Source organism: Bos mutus, chromosome 17 (genome assembly GCF_027580195.1).
Source record: "Bos mutus isolate GX-2022 chromosome 17, NWIPB_WYAK_1.1, whole genome shotgun sequence".
Classification (NCBI taxonomy): Eukaryota; Metazoa; Chordata; class Mammalia; order Artiodactyla; family Bovidae; genus Bos; species Bos mutus.
In genome coordinates this window covers 25,913,169-25,934,098 of record NC_091633.1, presented here as the reverse complement: position 1 = coordinate 25,934,098, position 20,930 = coordinate 25,913,169, and the positions used below count along the sequence as shown (strand labels likewise).

General features: G+C 52.2%; 1 protein-coding gene across 1 annotated transcript in view; it reads left to right on the top strand.

The window, feature by feature from the left end:
* The window catches only part of RIMBP2 (RIMS binding protein 2), a 233,707-nt gene that overhangs the window by 185,848 nt on the left and 26,929 nt on the right, over positions 1–20,930 (top strand). The window contains exons 10-16 of the mRNA XM_070386334.1: positions 1,604–2,416; positions 7,321–7,472; positions 8,466–8,927; positions 9,967–10,110; positions 13,142–13,300; positions 16,158–16,865; positions 18,405–18,522. Of these exons, the coding sequence (XP_070242435.1) occupies positions 1,604–2,416; positions 7,321–7,472; positions 8,466–8,927; positions 9,967–10,110; positions 13,142–13,300; positions 16,158–16,865; positions 18,405–18,522 (2,556 nt within the window). The remainder of the gene's footprint in view (positions 1–1,603; positions 2,417–7,320; positions 7,473–8,465; positions 8,928–9,966; positions 10,111–13,141; positions 13,301–16,157; positions 16,866–18,404; positions 18,523–20,930) is intronic.

The window sequence follows — 20,930 nt, the reverse complement described above, 5'->3', positions numbered from 1 at the left end:
CTCCTCCTTCTTCCCTTGTGTCGAATGAGGCTGTGTTTTCAGAGCATCCTCAAGGCAAAGATTGACATCTCAAGGCCCGCCAGCCCCGCCCCCCAGCTGAGGACAGGAGCAGATTCAGACCCTCATTGATTGTGGGAGAATCAGGACCAGTTCAGTGGTCAGCCTCCCTCTCCTGGGCACATTGCACATTCCCTGCGGGGGAGGGTCTACTGGGAGCAGAACCCACTGTTCGTTTCATGTACTCCAAGCCTCCCAGACCCCGGGACCCCTAGTCAAGCCTTTTCTGTGACAAATCAGGGAAACGAACAGCCCTCGCCTGCTGGTATTGCAAGATTATCCAAACTGTGTCATCTTTGAAGATCTTCAAAACACTTCATGGTTTTCCAGAGCTCTGCTCTCAGCGGGCTCTCATGCCCCATGAATAAAGAGAACACACAGAAATGAGACCATTTCCTGAAACAAAAAGCGATCCCCGCTGGGATCGCCTGTGGCCACAAGAACTAGTTTGGTGGCATTTTTTGGCCACTCAGCCTACGGGTGGCTCTGGCACCCGATAGATCGTCTCTGTTTCCCACCAAATGGACACGTTTGGGGAATTTTGCTGAGATGGACATACTGCTTTGCAAGGAGGGGGAAGGTCACCTTTTAATTGCCATTTGTGTCATCATACAATCAAAAATCAGAGTAAGATGTGTAACAGCCTCCGAACCCACATATTTTACATGCTGTTCATTCTTCTGATAAACACTTACTGAACACCTACTGTGTGCCAGGTGTGGCTCTAGGGCCAGCAGGGAACAAAGGTCCCTGTCCTCCCGCAATTCGTCCCACCCTCTCCTTCCCCCACTGTGTCTGCAAGTCTGTTCTCTATGTCTGCATCTCTAGTCCTGCCCTGCAGATAGCTCCATCAGTGCCATTTCCCTCGATTCCATACACATCCCCTGGGGTATTGTTTGTTTTTCTCTTTCTGACTTATTTCATCTGAATGACAGACTCTGGCTCTATCCACATCACTACAAATGACCCAACTTTGTTCCTTTTTATGACCGAGTGAGATTCCATTTTACATTTGTACCACGTATTCTTTACTCATTCATTAGAAGTCGCTGTATAGCACAGGGACCTCAGTTCGATGCTCTGTGATGACCTAGAAGGGTGGGGTGGGGGGCGAATGGGAGGGAGGGTCAAGAGGGAGGGGATATATGTATACATATTGTTGATTCATGTTATTGTACAGCAGAAACTAATACAACATTGTAAAGCAATTATACTTCAATTAAGAAAAGAACAGGTCTCTGCCCTCCCAGACCTTCCTCCTGATTGGGAGAGGCGTACACAGGGGATGATCGTGGTGTGGTAGGCACTATGGGGGAAAGACACCATGACTGATGGGGGTGGCAGATGGCAGGTAGTGGGGTACAGACACAGGGTAGGGGGTTCTTGAGGAGGTGATGTTGAAGAGGTTCCTGGAAAGAACTGAGGAATCCACCATAACCCCATTGCTTTCCATATGGTCCCCTCGGGGGGAGGTGCAGACTCCACAGCAGGACCTTGGGGGCCCCCACGGGATGGTCGGGTGTTAACCCTGTCCCTGGCCCCACAGGGGAGCTTCTGGATGGGCAGCGGGGCCTGGTGCCCTCCAACTTCGTGGATTTCATCCAGGACAATGAGTCTCGACTGGCCAGCACGCTGGGTAACGACCAGGATCAGAACTTCATCAACCACGCAGGCATCAGCTCAGAGGGGGAGAACATTCTGGACCTCCACTCTCCGACGCTCACGGACTCCAGCCTCGCCGACCACGGGGCGGGGACACTGGACGTGAACATCGACGACATCGGAGAAGACATCGTGCCTTACCCTCGGAAAATCACCCTCATCAAACAACTCGCCAAAAGTGTCATTGTGGGCTGGGAGCCCCCGGCAGTGCCCCCGGGCTGGGGGACCGTGAACAGCTACAATGTGCTGGTGGACGCGGAGACGCGCCTGAGCCTGGCGCTGGGCGGCAGGACCAAGGCCCTGGTGGAGAAGCTGAACATGGCAGCCTGCACCTACCGCATCTCCGTGCAGTGCGTCACCAGCCGGGGCAGCTCGGACGAGCTGCGGTGCACACTGCTGGTGGGCAAGGATGTGGTGGTGGCTCCCTCCCACCTGCGCGTGGACAACATCACCCAGATCTCTGCCCAGCTGTCCTGGCTGCCCACCAACAGCAACTACAGCCACGTCATCTTCCTCAATGAGCAGGAGTTGGATGTCGTCAGGGCCGCCAGGTACAAGTACCAGTTCTGCAACCTCAGGCCCAACATGGCTTACAAGGTGAAGGTCCTGGCCAAGCCCCATCAGATGCCCTGGCAGCTACCCCTGGAGCAGAGGGAGAGGAAGGAGGCCTTCGTGGAGTTCTCCACGCTGCCTGCAGGTGAGCCCTCTTTCTGGGAGGGGTCCCCTCAAGGGAGGGGACACCAGGATGTCACCCTGTGCAAGTGGAGGGGCGGGAGGGGGGAGCAGGAGGGGAGCTTCAGACAGCCAGTACTGTCCTGGAGCATCCTTGGATCAGCTGGGAAGCATGAAATACATGCATGAGCCATGTATGTGTGTGTGAGACAGAGAGAGACGGAGGGCAAGGGAGAGAGAACTCTGATTTTGTTGATGGGCTGTGTTGTTGGACATATTTTAATGCTTGCATCTGTAAGAGACTCATCCTACAGACAGGAAGCAAAGGGAGCATCCTAGGGGGCAGGAAGGTCTGTTTTCCTGGGGCCACCGACTCCTGAATACGTGCTCACTGAAAGGAACAGAGAAAGGGGGTGCCTGTAGCACTCTCACAATTGTTGTCTCTCTCTCATTTTTTCTTTTCATCTTCGTTTTTTTAAAAAATATTTATGTATGTATTTATTTATGGGCTTCCCAGGTGGTGCTAGTGGTAAAGAATCTGCCTGCCAATGCAGGAGATGTAAGAAATGGGGATTCAATCCCTAGGTCAGGAAGACCCCCTGGAGAAGGAAATGGCAACCTGCTCCAGTATGCTAGCCTGGAAAAATCCCATGGACAGAGGAGCCTGGCAGGCTACAGTCCGTGGGGTTGCAAAGAGTCGGACACGACTGATCATGGACATGCACACACACACACACACACACGCACACAAACACACACACGTGCACATGCATGCACAGGTGCACACGCATGCACAGACACACACACGTGTGCGTGCACACACGCACACATGCACACACACATGCACACACGCGTGCACACGCACACACGCACACATTATTTATTTGGCTGTGCCATGTCGTAGTTGCAGCATGTGGGATCTAGTTCCTGGGATAGGTTTGGAAACTGGCCCGCTGCACTGGGAATCACTGGATCACCAGGGAAGGCCCTCATTTTTTCTTTTGATATATATATGACTGTAGAAGACATGAAGTTCCATTGTGGATACAATTTGGGGTTCCGGACACCTCTATCTGCTAGGGAAACCCCACCTTCCTCCCTGACTTCCCAGCTGTAACAGGAGGAGGGGTGCTCCTTTCCAGTCCCCCACATACTCCCTCCAGGGAAACCATAAAGAGATAGGATGAAATGGATGAGCCTGTGGGGTCTTCCCATAGTGATTTATTTGGATCCTACAGCTGTTAACGGTCACTTCCATAAAGTTCCGTCATGCTCATCTTGGCTGGGGTGCACATATTCAGTTGGCCAGAAAGTTCACTTTGGGTTTTCCATAAAATCTTAATGAACATTCTGGCACACCCAAAAACAGGCAGCCCTTCTGAGCTGGGCCCAGGGTGGGACCCTGAACTCTTGAGAAGAGCAGCCTTCCTGGAGCAAAGAAGGTCATGTCTGCAAAAACATTCGAGGGCTATTTTGATTTCTCAATGGCCTTTTTTAGTCCTGTGATGTTCACAGAATTCCCTCGAAACGTCTGTCTGGATACTTTCCTTGGATTTGTCTTCTGTGATTAATTAATCCAGCTCTGCCCAACTTCAGTTGTCAGGTCAGTTTTACAAACAGTTCAGTGGTTCTCCAGGATCATTTCTACCAGCTGCAGAAAGCCTAACATCTAATGCAAGGTGGGCCCTCCATTTTGCAATGGATCTGCTTTTTAGTGCATGTTGCTCTCCGCTCTTTTTGAAACCCATCATCAACTAGAGTCTGACCTGTGCATATATGCTCAGTCATTCAGTCGCGTCCAGCTCTTTTGTAACACCATGGACTGTAGCCCACTAGGCCCCTCTGTCCATGGAATTTTCCAGGTAAGAATACTAGAGTGGGTTTTCATGCCGTCCTCCAGGGGATCTTCCCAACCCAAGGATCAAACCAGCATCTCTTATGTCTCCTGCACTGGCAGCCTAGAGTAGTATAACCTACAAAGAAGCAAGGTCAGGGGCAGTTGGGACAGACACTGTTTCAAGGAGAAAGTGGGTCTGAGCAGGAACTGATTTATGAAGGGTCCATTCATTCATCTTATAAGGTGATGTTGGATTGCCTGCCTATGAGGATGTTAATTGCAGATACAGTAAGTCCCCTACGTTTGAGCCTTCAAGTTGTGCACGTTCAAAGATGTGAACGTGCGTTCAAATGTCCAGTCATGTAAGTTAGTCCTGTGTCTGGCACACATTGTCACATGCGTGCACCCTCTACAAGTGGGCGTACTTTTGTGTACTTTACAAGTACCGCATAGAGGACAGTAGTACAGTGTCTGTATTTCCAGTCCAGGATGTCTGGAACCAAGCTTAAAAGCAGCGGTGACATAGCTGGTACTGCTAAGAAGCGCTAAGTGATAACAATGGAAACAAAAGTGAGAAAGATTGAAAGTGTGAATTGAGGTGAAAAGATAGCTTGTCCTCCATCTCCTATTGCTGACAATCCTTCAGCTCTACTATCTCCCACCTCCTCTTCCTCCTTCAGTCAGTAACTCTTCCTGTCTGTCTACTGATGCCAGCTGCTATACAGTACTACTATACTATTCAAGGTACTGTACTATAAGATTAAAATGCTTTCTTTATTTTCTGTGTTTGTTATTTTTATGTATTATTTGTATGAAATGTATTATAAACTTAGAACAGCACAGTACTGCATAGCTGACTATGTTAGTTGGGTACCTAGGCTAACTTTGTTGGACTTATGAACAAACTGGACTTGGGAACGCGCTCTCAGAACAGAACTCATTTGTATGTAGGGGACTTACTGTGCAGACTGGAGCTATTCATTGATTCCTGCCATGAAGTCTTATTGTCAGTGCTGGGGGTGAAGAAGTGAGAAACACCAAATCTGGGGACCCTAGGGGCTCCAAGGAGAGGTGAGAAGAACATCCATTAGGACAGCCAGGAAAGGCTTTGTGGAGAAGCTCCCTGAGATGGAGAGATATGAGGACCAAGAGGAAATACTGAGCCCAGGGCAGGATCCTATAGGTCCACACCCAATTCCTGGGTGTCCTAGTTAGCTTGGGCTGATATAACAAAGTTCCATAAACTGAGTGGCTTATCACCAACAGACACTTATTTCTCACAGTCCTAGAGGATGGAAGTCCACGACCAAGGCCTGGGCAGACTCAGCGTCTGGTGAACCCACTTACTGGTTCATAGACGGTGTCTCCTCCGCATCCCCTCCACCTGGTAGATGGCACCTTGTTAATAAGGGCACGAATCCTGTTCATGGGACCTCCAGCCTCGAGACCTGATCACCTCCCACAGCTGCCTTCTGTGAATGCCATATGCATTTGGGGGTACACAAGTGTCCAGTCAGTCCATAGCAGACTGGCTCCTCTGCCTGCCCAGAAGGAAAGGAGTTTCAGTCGTGAAAATGACACAGGTGACAGGCAGGAGGTGTGTGGTTGGACCAAACGCCCCCACGTGACAGACAGCCACCTCTGGGCCAGTGGAGGGATGGGATGGAGCTGGCAGGTCACAGATACTCAAGCCTTCCCCACTCACACAACCCTGGCTCTCCACTGTCATTGCTGTGCTAGTAGAAGCAGGCGTCCAGCAACCCCCAGACCAGTTTCAGTTCTTGACTACACCCTTAAGAATAATGAGCCGTCGTCACGTTTGAGTGGACCATCCAGGTAAGATCTAACTTCTGAACCCAGTTGCTCAGCAGTTCGGAAGCCTTGCATCACAGCGCATTGAGGGTAGAGTCGCATTATGAACTGCAAGGACAGCCAGGCTTCCAACACATGACAGCTGAGCAGCTTCCCTCGAACCTTAATTTCCTCATTTGCAAACGAGGATGCGCTAACAGTCCTGATTCACACAGGACTGTTGTGTGAATCAAGTGATGTCAGGTGTCCAAAGTGAGTAGCAGAATGAGCAGCAAGTAGAAAAGCTTCAGCAAAGAGCCCTTCCTCCCTTATGCAGAAATCCACGGGGCCGCAGCAGGGTCTCGGAAGAGGAGGCTCACGGCCTTCTTCCTAGAAGTTGCACATTTCTTTCCAAATATAATGCTATAGTTATAGGACCTTTGGGGCTTCTCAGGTGGCTCAATGGTAAAGAATCCTCCTGCCAATGCAGGAGACAAAGGAGACTCAAGTTCAATCCCTGGGTGGGAAAGATCCCCTGGAAAAGAAAATGGCAACACACTGCAGTATTCTTACCTGGGAAATCCATGGACAAGGAGCCTGGTGGGCTGCAGTCCACGGGGTCACAAAGAGTCAGACACAACTTAGCAACTCAACAATGACGACACAGGACTTCTGCACCAGACCTAGAGGCAAGGGAGCTGCCTGAGGGTTGTAGGGCAGACGGGCAGCCCTGCTGTCACCAGGAGCCACTGGGAAGGACCAGTGATGTGACACCTGTCTCCTTGTTGCTTGAAGTAGCTGCTCAGGACTTTCAAAGTGAGCGTCTCAGCTGATCGGCTGGGCAGTGTGTGTGTGGAGTTGGCATCCTGGTGGCTTCATCAGACCGCCTCTCTCCAGCTTCTGGTTCCATCGTCTCTCTGGAGGTGGCGAGATGGGTGCTGTGTGGTCCGGTTTACTGCCCTCAAGTCCGATTGAGAGAGAGAAGGAGGGATGGGGGGAACCGGAGGGAGGAGGGGACAGAGAGAGAGGCAGTGGGGGTCTCTTGCCTCTGCAAACGCTGGGACCTTGTGGCCGACTGGCCAGGCCAGAGTCGCAGTGGGTTCCAGGAGGGCCCTGCGTGCATCTAGGAGCTGCTACTTCCTGGCCCTCCTGCTCCGATGTCACACTTCAGATTCTCCCTTGTCCCCTGGAGGCTGTAATGAAAGATCTCGTTCCCAGGTGCCATTGGCTAGTCAGGCATGGTAGCAGCTTGCCTGCCAGGGGGTCATGTCGTGAAAGTTTCTCTGCCTCTGTCCTCCCAGGTCCTCCAGCACCCCCACAAGATGTTGCCGTCCAAGCTGGGGCCACCCCAGCCACCGTCCAGGTCTCCTGGAGGCCGCCTGCTCTGACGGCCACTGGGCTATCCAATGGAGCCAATGTCACCGGCTACGGCGTGTACGCAAAAGGGCAGAGGGTGAGTTTTTATCGGGGCGGTGCTCACATCCAGGCCTCCCGGCCACCACTCACTACTCAGCGAGGGGTGACCCTCCCTCTCTCCTCAATCCCCAAGACCCACAAGCAGTTACTAAGCATCCCCTACACTGTCATGCCAGGCCCAGTTGCAGAACACAGAGAACCTCCATCCTTTTTTGCTCCATCCTCTTCCCAGAATATTCTCTGCCCCCCTCCCACACTGATTACCTGCCCCACTCTGCTGGTAGACCCCTTTCTTGTTCTCCCCTGGGTACCAAAAATTCACCTCTCTTGAGTCCCACAACATCAGGGCCCCCTCAATAGATGATAGGCTTGCAGATTCCACCAGACCTATTCTTGGCGAGATGTAGTCTTGTCCAAACGCCTTGGAAACTCTGCAGGATCCTTAATGCACACCATCGGGCAGCCCCTAATCTCAGCCCCCATCCCTGTCCTGGCACATGAAATAGACAGGGCTGCTTTAGGGGGGCAGGGCCTGAGCAAGCTTCTGTCCGTTCCCCACCCTCCCCACCCTGTTTCCCTATACGGCTGGGAGGTGGTATATCAGATGCACCCGAGTCTCTGAGCTCATTTTGTGGAGTGGCTGCTTTAGGCTGAAGGCCCCCTCTCTGATCCCTGCTCCCCTCCCCAAAGGGGCCACAGATATGCCTCCACCACAGCCGGAAGCCCGTCTTTCGTGGCCTCCCCATGACATCTTCCTTGAGCCAAGCTTTGCTGGTAATGAGCCTAGTGTTCTGATTCCTCTGTAGCCCCCGCATCTGTTTCTAGGTTGGTTCTAGACGTGGGAGAAAAGCATGTGCTCAGCTGTCCCTCCAAACCGCCAACATCTGGGCGGGAACGGGGGCTCCATACGGATCTAATTTGCAGACTGTGCAGCGCGGTCTGAGTTGGATATTCATGGGAGGCCCGGGAGGCATCTGGGGGCCTGGGGCGCTGGCAGTCCCCAAGCCGAGCCGGCTTTCTCTGTGCACAGGTCGCTGAGATCATCTCGCCCACAGCAGACGGCACGGCCGTGGAGCTGGTGCGCCTGCGCAGCCTGGAAGCCAAGGGCGTGACCGTGCGGACCCTCTCTGCCCAGGGCGAGTCCGTGGACTCTGCCGTCGCTGCCATCCCCCCCGACCTCCTGGTGCCTCCAACCCCCCACCCGAGAACTGCTCCCACACCGAAGCCATTAGCAAGTGCCAGAGCCCCCGAAACCAAAGATGAGCACCCGGGTCCCCACGCCGCGGTGGACGAGGCCTGGGAACATGGCCGGGCACCCACCCCAGCCCACGGGCATCTGCTGGAGCCGCCCGGCCTGCAGGGCTCGGGACCCGGGCGACGGTCACCCTCTCCCAGCCGCATCCTCCCGCAGCCGCAGGGCGTCCCGGTCTCCACCTCCGTCGCCAAGGCCATGGCCCGGGAAGCCGCGCAGAGGGTGGCCGAGAGCAGCAGGGTAAGGCCAGGTGTTTTCCTCACTGGTTCAGCTGCCCGCAGAATGTGGTTCATCCCCGCAGCCCACCTGGGATGGAATCTCCCATCTGCACCCCGAGTGTGTGCGGAGAAGTGCCTCAAACACCCAGCCCCCAAGAATGGCTGCCTTGACTTGGGAAGAAGGATGCCCTGTTTATCTGACTGCATCTTAGGTCTTATCCTGATGGAATCAGGATCCATTTCATAGATATGGACCTAGAAAACCAGAGGAAATGGTTATCTACCAGCCTGGCTTAGCAAAGAGGCTAACAACCCACAATCCGGGTGGTCTCTGCCCGGGGATTTGAGAGGTGCCTCCTGGGAGTCGGCCTGGGGACTCATCTTCCTAAACAAGGGTCACCTTCTGGCTCACTCACTTCAGACTTCTAGCTGTGTGTGTGTGTACATACACAGACATACATACAGGTATATGTATACATACATACACACACACAGACACTTATATACACATATGTATACATACATACGTGTTTCCCTGGTGGCTCAGATAGTGAAGAATCTGCCTGCAATGTGGGAGACTCAGATTCAATCCCTGGGTTGGGAAGTTCCCCTGGAGAAGGGAGTAGCAACCCATTCCAGTAATCTTGCCTGGAGAATTCCATGGACAGAGGCTACAGTCCATGGGGTAGCAAAGAGTCAGACACGACTGAGTGACTAATACAGGTATACATACATACCTACATGTAGAAGTGCAGGCACATAGATATATTTGCCTGCCTGTCACTCAAAATTGCCTGGGTCCTGGGGAGGGGGAGTATTTGGATGACAGTGGGACCACATCCCAGGTGAAATGTGCGATGAGATGGAAAGTTGTAGGAAACACCCGTGAAAGGATGCAGGCAGCAGAGGTGGAGCTGAACTAGGCCATGCCCTCCTCCTGCCTCTCTCTCCCTTGGGTGAATCTGTCTCCCAGGGTGCCCAGTTCATCTGCTCCAAGCCGGAGGTCAGGGCCCCAAGGTCAGGTGGTCTCTGCCCTGATGCCTCCCCTCTCCTCTCCCAAGTTAGAGAAAAGGAGCATCTTCCTGGAGAGGAGCAGTGGACAGTATGCAAACTCAGACGAGGAGGACGGCTATGAGTCCCCGGACGTCAAGAGGAGGGGCGCATCCGTGGATGAGTTCCTGAAAGGCTCGGAGCTGGGCAAACCGGTGAGTGCTGCCCACCCCCCTCCCACCATGGTGGCTCCCGGTGGGAGGGGTTCAGGTCCCTGCATGCCCCGGGTCTGTGAGAAAGATAAAGGAATACAGACCTTTATCTTGTGGGTGACAACAATCACAGTCAGTCTGGAGAGTTTAGACTGAATGGTGCCTGTGCATTTGTGACCTCACTGGGGGACAATTTCAAAAGTCTGTATGTGAGCCTTTTGCCCTCCCAACTGCCCTGAGGATCCATCCGTGGGCTGATTTTGTGCCTCAGCTGAGTCTCCAGGTGACTACCTGGTCTCAATGTAGGCAAAACCTACCATTTGTTTCTTTACTTTTGTTCATCAGGCAGATGTGTGATGTGCATTGGCTAAGTGCTAAGCATCATGGGAGATTCAGAAACTGAAAGGTCCATATCCCATCCTTGGAGGGATGAAATGTCAGGGCTTCTCCTCCCAGACAAGGCTCACAAGTGACAAATCCATCCAAGATGGGTTCTGTCTCCAATTTCTGATCATGCCTATTCTAATGAAAATGTCCTTGAATGGTGTCAAGCCCCAGTCCTGGGCAACAGGGAAGGGTGGGGCCTGGAGAGTCCTCAGATCTTGAGACAGCAGAGTGAAGTCCTCTCAGTCGTCAGATCCTCAGTCCCCTCAACACACAGCTCTACAGCAAGGCAGTGTCACTACTTCCGTGAGAAGAGGGCCTTGGAATCTCATAGATTTGGGGTCACTTCCTGGCTCTGCCACTGCTAGCAGGCAAGTGACTCAGCTTCTCCAATCATCAGGTTCTTTATCTAAAAGATTAAAATAATTCTGCTTGTATTCATGGAAACACAAGAGACAGAATGCCCAACTAATAATGACTAAGACAACAAAGACATTTCATTCTCCCATCTCACAGGAAGCCTCAAGTAGGAAGCTGCAAAGTTGATTCAATTGTTCAATGGTGTTCCAGCTCTGTGTTCTTTTTTTTTTTTTAATTGAAGGATAATTGCTTTACAGAATTTTGTTGTTTTCTATCAAACCTCAACATGCTCTGGGTTCTTAATCTTCCGTTCTTTTGACCTTTCTCTCATGGTTGTGAAGTGAATGCCATAGCTCCAATCGTCACACTCACGTGCCAGCATCCCAAGAAGGATGGAAAGAAGGAAGGAGGGAGGGGGTTTTCTCCTCAGGCACATCTCTCTTAACTGGTAGAAAAACATTTTCCAGAAGCTCCATCAGACTTCTCATCTCACTGGGTAGACCAGGGTCATGTGCCCACCACCAAGAGATTCCTACGAATGTCTTATCCATGATAAATTTGGCAAACGATAGACACTTACTTCCATCCCATGAGTTTATTACTAACTCATCATTGGGTTTGAATCAAATGAGACTGCGTTCTCTAGGGGAGTTCCTTCCCATTTGCTTTGGGAAGCCCTCATTCTAACCAACCTGATGTTTGTTTATTCATCTAAAACCAGTTCACTTTTATGTCTTCTCCAAGGCACTTGATTGAAAGAAATAGGGCTGGAGCAGGTCAAATGATGCTGCACACACTTCTCAGACTGAGAACATCCAGGCCACCAATCTGAGGGCTCAGCTGGGGTGGGACCCCTGGTGGGAACCCCCCTCACTGGGCACTCACACTGCTTCCCCATATCTTTATATAGAGGAGCAATTGAAACCATTTTTTAAAGTTTTATTTGTTTCATAAATGAGCAGTTCCCCCCTCCCCCCATTTTTTGGCTGTGCCACATGGCATGTGGGAATCTTAGTTCCCCAATCAGGGTTCAAACCCATGTCCCCTGCAATGGAAGTGCAGCATCTTAGCCACTGAACTGATAGGGAAGCCCCTAAGCTGGATGTTTTTAATAAACATGTCACAAGATGCTATTAAATACACTTGTCTTGTCGCCCACCAGGAGAATAAAGAAATCAATCTTCATCAACACTGTCCAGCAGAAACAGAATAGCTCTGTGTGTGTTTCAAAGTCAAAAGTCAAAGTGTTAGTTGTTGAGTGGGATCTGACTCTTTGAGACCCCATGGATTGTAGCCCATCAGGCTCCTCTGTCTGTGGCATTCTCCAGGCAGGAATACTGGAGTGGGTTGCCATTCCCTCCTCCAGGGGATCTTCCCAGCCCAGGAATTGAATCCCAGTCTCCCGCACTGCAGGCAGATTCTTTACTGCCTGAGCCACTGGGGAAGCCCCCTGTGCATGTTTGGGGCTCATAAGTTGGAGCTCATAAGGTGTGCTATATGAGCTGCTGGAAATGTTCCAAGCTGCTGAGGGAGGCACTTGCTTTGTGGATGGGAAGGGGCTGCTGAGTTGGACCCGCCCCTCATCCCAAACCCCATCAGGGCGGCTGCTGGTTCAGTTTACGCATTAGCTAGCAAGCTTACTTTTCCTTGCTCTTCTGTTGACCCTTTCCTCTGTACCCAGGCTTTTCACCAAGCAGCCCCAATGGCAGGTCTTCTCCAGTGTGGGTGGCCAGACTGGCCACAGAGTGGGCACGCCACACAGGGGGTCCCACCCCACCCAGACCAGGCTGTTCACCAGCAACCCAGTGTGCACATGTGTGAATTTCAGACTCCATGTTTTTCTTACAACTCTTAGACACACTTGTTAGTGCATATGCCCGTTTGCCCACCACCCGCCACTGTCTGCTGCACGACCCTAGATGCAACATACGTACCCGTCCCTGAGCCCTGCATGTACAGCCTCTTACTTGAGCCTTTGTCCAGCCACTAAGTTGAAGAGGCTGCCAGTCCCCAAAAAAGTGACGTCTTCCCATGTGTATTCTGTCCTGCCCAGAGCCCAGGAGGGTCTCTGCCTGCCCCTATCTGGACTTGGAGTGGGAATGCCCGGTCTGGTCCTCTCTCTGCCATCCCGGCTCCCCATGAGCTCGGGGACTGTGATTCCCTCCCCTCCGGAGTGAGCAGTTCTTACCCAGACATGTCCCTGAGCTCGAGAGTGGGCAGAGCAGGGGAAGGTGTGGGACTCCATGTGTTGGAGTCGCCCCTCCATTCACATCCCCTTCTCCTGCCCCAGCCGCACTGTTGCCATGGAGACGATTACCACACGGAGAGCAGCCGGGGGTCTGACCTCTCGGACATCATGGAGGAGGACGAGGAGGAGCTGTACTCTGAAATGCAGCTGGAGGACGGGGGCAGGAGGCGGCCTAGCGGCACATCCCACAATGCCCTCAAGGTCAGTGCGGGGGCGCTGCCCCCCCCACCGCCGTCCCCACCGTCCCCCATCCCTGTTCATTTGGGGGGCTGTGCAGCTGGCTCCAGAGGGGCCTTGCCCGGCAGGCACAGTCCCCAGATTTGGATGGGCTTCTCTTGCTATTGAATCTGCGCTCAGGCCAAAAGTCTGGGTGAAGGAGTCTGGAAGAACCCACTGGGAATCCCTGGGTCACCCAGCTCTGTACTAAGAACCCAATCAGAAAGAATAGAACGGAGAAGTTTCCACCCCCAGTCCCAAACGCCTGGCTGCGTGTCTATCTGCAGAGCAGCAGGCCCTAGGAGGGCAGGAGCCTGTCTCTGAGTCAGACTGGAGATGGGCAGCTGGGGAGTCGGGAAGAGATTCTTTAGTGGAATTGACCGAGGTGGACCCTGCTGGACGGCTGGAGGGCCAGGGAGAGGGGACCTTAGAGGAGGTCGGAGGAGGGTCAGTCGACCTCCTGGGGTCCACACACAAGCCCCTTCTCAGACACCTCCCACCAGGGATCCCAGGATCCTCTGCCTCTGCCTCTGAGGTAGCCTTCAGCGAGGGGTTTGATGGGGGTCACCTTGATGGAGATCGAGCTGGAGGCCCCCATAGACCCCACCCCTGGGGTGCACCACCGTCCTTGTCTGGGGAGCTGTGTGCCACTGCTCCACTCCAGCTGGGTTTCTGATCACTCGGCACAAGCTGGTCACTCTGAGCACCAGACCCTCCGCCAAGCTGGGGGATGAGAATAGACGTGGCCTCCGAGCTCCAGCAGCTGCAGGCCTAGCCGGGGAGACAGGTTGGGCGTTTGTGGGGGTTTTCAAATGAAAAGGGCCTTGGAGAGAAAAGTCCCATTGGGGGATACAGTGCCTGAGCCCAGCCTTTCTCTGGGAACACGGAGCCACGCAGTTTGAATGGTGGACAGAAAGCAACATCCAAATCTGGCTGCCAACTCAGTGCCCACTTGCATAGAGCAGACTGACTTATGTTCTCCCAACAAAGGCGCCCGGCAGGGCCTTGGAGACACTGTCACCAAAGAACATGCCAGATCCCTATGCAAACTCCGCATGGTTGCAGCCCCTGCTACCCCCACTGGCTGACCCCCTCGCTCCTCCCCTGAGCCACTGTCCAGCAGGATTCACAGTGACCTTTCATGGTGGAGGAAGGCCCGAAGCTGCCCGTGGTCCAGCTTGACCACCCCTGCCTTCCCACACTTCTCTACCGCTGGGCGTTGTGACAAGGCAGGTGTCTGCCCCTGCCCCCCACCACCCTTGGCAGCCTCCCCACTTCTTATGGAGGAAGCTTCTGGGATGCTCCTTCCTGCCAATTGTTAGCAAACAAACCAAAGGTCACCTTGTTTTTCCCAGGGAAAAGGGCTAGTTTGTAAAATCACCTACGTCCTTCCCCCACCAGCCCGGCCCCCCTTAGAGCAGCCGCAGGGACAATCGGACCTTCAGGCAGCGGGGCTGAGGCTTACTTCACTTCGTCCACAGGGTTCTGACAATTTTTTTAAAAGTCAGGAGACTTTACAGGCCGATCTGGGCCGCCCGGGCTCACCTCCCCTTGCTGGAGTCCCACGGAACCCCGTGCATCCCCGCCAGGCTCCCAGGGCTGGATCCCTGCTTCCTCATTGCCCTTCACCCCAACGTTCCTAAACCTCAGGGTCTTAATAGCAAACGAACGAAGCATGCACCATGCTCCTCGTTTGGCGATCTTGTGGGCTCTAAGCCTGCTAAAGACGCTGCGCTGGGTAAACCCACCATGTCCCCTTGTGCCTGGGACACACCGAAAGGCGGTTGGGGCGGGGCGGGGGGGGGTTGTGTGTTGAGGTGAGGGCAGGGCAGCAAATCTTGATATTCCTCCGCAACTCAACTCTAATGCGCACGCACGGAGGCCCATGGGAGGAAAGCTGAGCGCAAGGCTTCCTGGAGTCAGTGAGGTGTCCCAGGAGGTATGCCCAGTGGGCTGGCCCAGCTGGAGCAGAGGATGGGTGTGCCGGCCATTCCTGGAGAGAGAATCACATGTCAGGACAGGGAGCGTGGAGTGTCCACCCTCGGCCTCCGTCTGGGTGGGCCAGCCCTGAGCCCCTGCTGCCCATACTGCTGGGGACTCGGCTCCTCTCTCCCAGCCTTGAGGTCTGGGGTCTGGAAGAGAGACTGACAGGCCCCTAAGCCTTTGCAGATACAGGCCAAGCAAATGACTTTGGGTCGCTGAGTGCCAAGGTCCCCCTGCTTCACACCCTTCCACTTGAGCCGGGAGAGAGCCATAGGTAAGAGAGCATGGACGGGTTTCACAGGATGCTGAATGCTTTCAGGGACAAGCAGAGTTGAGCGGCGTGGCCGGGTGGGGCCTCCTGTGTTGCGAATGGCCTCCACTCACCGGCATCCCGGGGCAGCTACCTTGGGAGTTTCTCAGGGTGCAGCCAGCGGCCAGTGAACTCAGACGTCCCCGGCCTCTGGGCACAGCCATGTCACAGACCCTAGCGCCTCGGTCAGTGTGAAGCCTCCTGCCTCCATCCTCCCCACACCCGCGGCCCAGCGGCCTCTCTTTCCTTGGTTTGGCTGCATGGCTAGTCCTGACGGCGTCGGGACGCTCCGCGTGCGCTCGGCCCCTGGCTCCAGCCCCATCCATCTAACCCATTCTGTTTTCATTCCAGAGCCCCGGCCAGAGCATGCCATCTGCCCCACCCCCCCCCCCCTGCCCCACCACGAGTACAAGCATGCTCTCTCCCTCATGGCCTCGGAGACTAATTCTCTCTGTATTTTCTTTCCTTCCCTCTGCCCTCCTTCATATGCGATCATACACTGACTCCTGGCACCTGTGCTAACACACCAACCCCCGCCCCCTCCTTAAGGAGTGCTCTAAGAATAGGACCACTGAACGTGCTTTCTCGGAGTTGCCCGAGTATCCCCAACAGACCCACCACAGTAAGAGACTTTTCAGTATCCCCGAAGTAGCGGAGGAGGATGGAGAGCCTTGTGAGTTCCTGCACAAGCAGGGCTTAGGGGCCTCCTCCAGGGTCAGGACCGGGCTGGCCAGAGAGCCCAGGCCCGCCAGGCCCTGCCGGGGGCACGAGGCCCTCCACGGCTCCTGGTACCCCACGAAACCCAGGGGCCCCCAGGCCGAGGACTTCATATTCGAAGACAGAGGCTGTCGGTTCAGCCGCGCGGCCACCAGGAGCCCGGACAGCGGCCTGGACTGCGGCAGCGAAGAGGAGGAGATGAGATTTAGTTTCCGAAGCCCAACTGCCCAGTGCAGCCCCGGCCCCGGGCACTGTCCTTGTAGGAGGAGCCTGAGGCCCCTGCTGGCCCGGCGCCGGACGCTGACACGGCAGAGCAGCATCGAAGAGGATTTTGGGGAGCCAGTGGAGCCCGGCGACGTCGTCAGGAGCGATGAGCCCCACCCGAGCCCAGAGAGGTCCACCCCCAGCAAGTACGGCTGGGATGAGCCCACGGGCCGCGAAGATTTCCGAGATGCCTGGAAGAAAAGCATAAAAATGCCCGACAGTAGGGCCATTGCCCGACAGGCCCAGCCTCCTCCCCGGGTTGCAGACGGCCCTTTGGTGTGTGAAGTAAACCTCCCGCTCACATCCGCTTGCCAAACCAATCCGTTTTCATTCTCTCACCTTCTTTCTTTGTTTTGGTGTCCGTCCCGGGCACTCTCTCTGCTGGCTCTTTCTCGTTTTTCCATGCATTTTTGATTTATGAAGCTTCCCAATCTTTTCACCATGCTGATGATTTCTTTACTTTGCTTTAGAATAATGATCCCTTCCCCACCTCCAAATCAGTGATGATTATGGCTGCTTTAATTAAAGGACAACTGAATCTAAATTTTAATTAAGGGTTAGCTGAACTCTGATTCTCCCAAAGTTTGGCAACACGTACTTTTCAAAATGAATCGTGGGGATGTATTTATGACTGACTGGTATTGCTTACTAGGGTTTTTCTCTGGTGGTGGTTTTGGTTTTGGGTTGTGATTGGTTTTCCAGTTCATCCATAACTGGAAAAAAGAATGGAGAACAATTATTGAAGAGATCCACCTTTGCATTTGTTTCCAAAGGTTTGTTTTTTTTTTTTTCCCCACGTTTCTTTCCTGAGAGCAGTTTTCTGAATGAGATTTTCGATCATCAGCTCTAGACACATCCCCAGGCCTTGTCTTCCAGGCTTGTGAGTGCTTTTCAAGAGTAGGGATTCCTTCAAGGCTTCATTCATCTCTATATTGTGTCCTCTTTTCAGAACATTTGCTCCTGTCATGCTGAACTTTTCCATGAAAACACAGGTGAGACATCCCAGGGCGCCAGGCCTTGGGCTTGAGCCGGTGCAGTTTGTGACATGTCCACTAGAGGGCGCCGACCCACAGTTTACCGAGTCACCAGCAAACTGCAGCCCACTTCCTGTTCAGACTCATTTCTGAAGCTCCCAGCCCTGATTCATTCCGTGTCCCTGAAAACTTCCTGAGTTAAGTCACCAGTGAGCTGGAGGTTTTGCTTTGATTCTCGCATAGGATGCGAACCTTTAGTACGAATCAGAGGCAAAACTTATCCATAAAGGAAAATAGTTCGGGTTAGCCCTGAAACGTGAAGGTTTGGAAGTCTTTGGAATAGCGTCAAGACGGCGCCATGAGTTTCAGAGCTGGTAATGCACAGAAACTTCTGTCTTTGAGTTTTCGGTAACCTCGCACACAACTTTGCCCAAGCAGGACATTTGGGAAATGCAGTGTTTTTCCCACCTTTGGGGTCACTGGAGGAGGGCAGACTGTGCTGAGACTAGAAAAGAGGTACCAAAGGCGTGACGAGTCTTATCTAAGCCACTCTCACTATGGCTCAAAATACTTGGCTTCAGCGGCAGCACCAGCAACAAAAAGATGTCTCGAGGGTTCTCTCTCTCGCCCCCGCCCGGAAAAGCAACTGTGCTGTAGAAGACGGGGTGCCTGGGGCGAGCACTCTTTTTCTCTTCCAGGTTATTCAGCTAACCTTTCAGTTAAAAGCTAAGTTTAGTTGCCTTTAGAGCTTCTGCTTCTAAGTTGAATTGATTTGGCTGACTTAATTCTTTTCTTCCCACGACTGGCAAGACTGATGACCGTGTCATTGTTTTGTCTTTAGATTTTAGGAAACCCGGTGACCGCAGGACGGGCTGATCGGGCGGATCACGTGGGCCGGAGGTTTTCCCACGGCAGTGCTGGTTCCCACAGGTCCCGGCCAATGATGGTCCATGCTGCGGGTTAGTGAGCCGGATGGAGTCCTCCATCTTTCTTTTAACCAGAGCACATGGCTCAATCTAAACATTTTTAAAAAATTATTAGGAATAGCATTTTCAACTAAATACAGAAGACACTTGGTTATTTATGGCAAAAGAAGGCAGAAACAGAACCAAATAAATGGAACCTAAATTTAAGGATTCTCAAAATATACTGACCTTTGAGGTCAATCTTCTCCCTACAATTTTTTTTTTTTTAACTGCAAAGACTGCCATCCTAAGCATGGAAGAGATGATAATGGGCCATCTCCCCACCTAGTTCATGCTCTCCTGAAATGCTCATGATCAGAGCAGCAGAGACAGGGATGGGTGGCTGAACTCCAAATACCTAAAGGAGCCCCCAGCCAGTGGAGAGTTATCTGTATGCATGAAACACTTGGGCAACTGGGGTTGAAAGTTATGAAAAAACAGCAAGAGGCCTGAATGTGTGCCCTGAACTGTGTGTTGACCCTGTCCATCTGGCCACCTCCTCCTGCATGAGTCATCCTCAGGCATCCAATTCCATTCTCTTAATTACTTTTTGGAATTCAGCCAGCCGTGCTGAAAGCTGTCATTGTAGTCATTCTCATCAATCCACTAAGAGGGGGAGCGTGGCCGAAGGTCAGACGGGAACCTTTCTATTACTGGAATGAACCCCGGCATAACAGTTCCAAAAAGTATTATACGCAAGATAATGGAATCTGGTAATCAGCACAAATAAACTAGCTTTTTGTGAAAACACACACACACACGAAACAAAGCAAGAGACCCATTCATGGAACAGAAGTAGTTGAGAGAAAAACATTGATCTGGTGAGACAGGGCTCAAGGAAAGCAGCCCTTGGACAGTCCAGACACCTGGAAACACAGCCCCAATCCGTTTAAATAGCTAAGGTTTAAAAGACAGTTGGGCTTTGTTCACATCAGCCAACAATAATTAAAAACTTTATGAACCAAATCAGATCCCCTGAAGTTTTCTCCTCCTTCTAGATGTTTCTTTCCCGTAGAACCCAAACAATAGGGTAAAACAGTTTCTTTTTCCATCTTTACAGTTTTTAGAATGTTTTTATTTTTATCAGTGAAAAATTCTATAGAATGTTAAAGGACCTTTAAAACAACAGACTGTTTTCAGTTAGGCTAAAAAGTAATAAAATAAGCTAAAAAATAAAATCAGCTGGAAAACACTGGTTTCACATATTACAGACCCACTAGCAGAATTCTGCATATACTGCATGGTGCTTAGTGACTCCGTCGTGTCTGACTCTTTGCGACCCCATGGACTGTAGCCCACCAGGCTCCTCTGTCTATGTGGATTTTCCAGGCAAGAACACCAGAGTGAGTTGCCGTGCCCTCCTCCAGGGGATCTTCCCAACCCAGGGACTGAACCCAGGTCTCCCACATTGCAAGCAGTCAGATTCTTCACTATCTGAGCCACTAGGGAAGCCCTTGTGTATACTAAGCCTACATTATTTTTGAGTGTTGTAAACCAGTGCCACATCACTCAGATCTTCATTTAATTTGTGTATAGTTGCCCCTGTAACAATTACTGAGGTTAAGTAGGATCTCCTGGCTTGTAAAATAAATGACTTGTAAATAAGAGTCTTGAGGAAGGAGGTGAGGACCAGTTCAAGACCGTTCTTCCTGTTGAATTTGGTTCCTAAGTGCTCATTCGACTGTGACTTTAATGAGTGAATGCTCATTACGTGAACCGCCACTGTTTCTGTGGTTGAAGTTTAATGTCCTGGCACTGAGAAGGGGTGTCCTCTGGAGGAGGCCTTGTGGGTCTCCCACTCCAGTCTCCTAGGACAGAGAAGAAAAGTCTACAGGGCTGAAAATTATGGCGCTACAAATTGCCAACTGGGCAAGGAAGTAAAGGAAAACATAAGTGGACCCACAGTCTCCCCATCAGAGTCTTGGACAATCCTTCAGGTGGATTTGTCTTAAGGGAAAGAATGCAGAAGGCTGCACATGTCTTAATTTTAGTGAAAGACACTAGCTAAGTTAGTAGAGGGCTTCCCTGGCAGCTCATCTGGTAAAGAATCTGCCTGCAATTCAGGAGACCCTGGTTTGATTCCTGGGTTGGGAAAATCTCCTGGAGAAGGGATAGGCTACCCACTCCAGTATTCTTGGGCTTCTCTGGTGGCTCAGATGGTAAAGAATGTGCCTGTAATGCGGGAGACCTGGGTTTGATCCCTGGGTTTGGAAGATCCCCTGGAGAACGGAACAGCTACCCACTCCAGTTTTCTGGCCTAGATAATTCCATGGACTGTATAGTCCATGGGGTCTCAAAGAGTTGGACATGACTGATTGACCTTCACTTCACTTCAAGTTAGTAGCAAGAGAGTAATACTGTGGTAACACCTTCACAAAAAAAAAAAAAAAAAAGCCTCAATA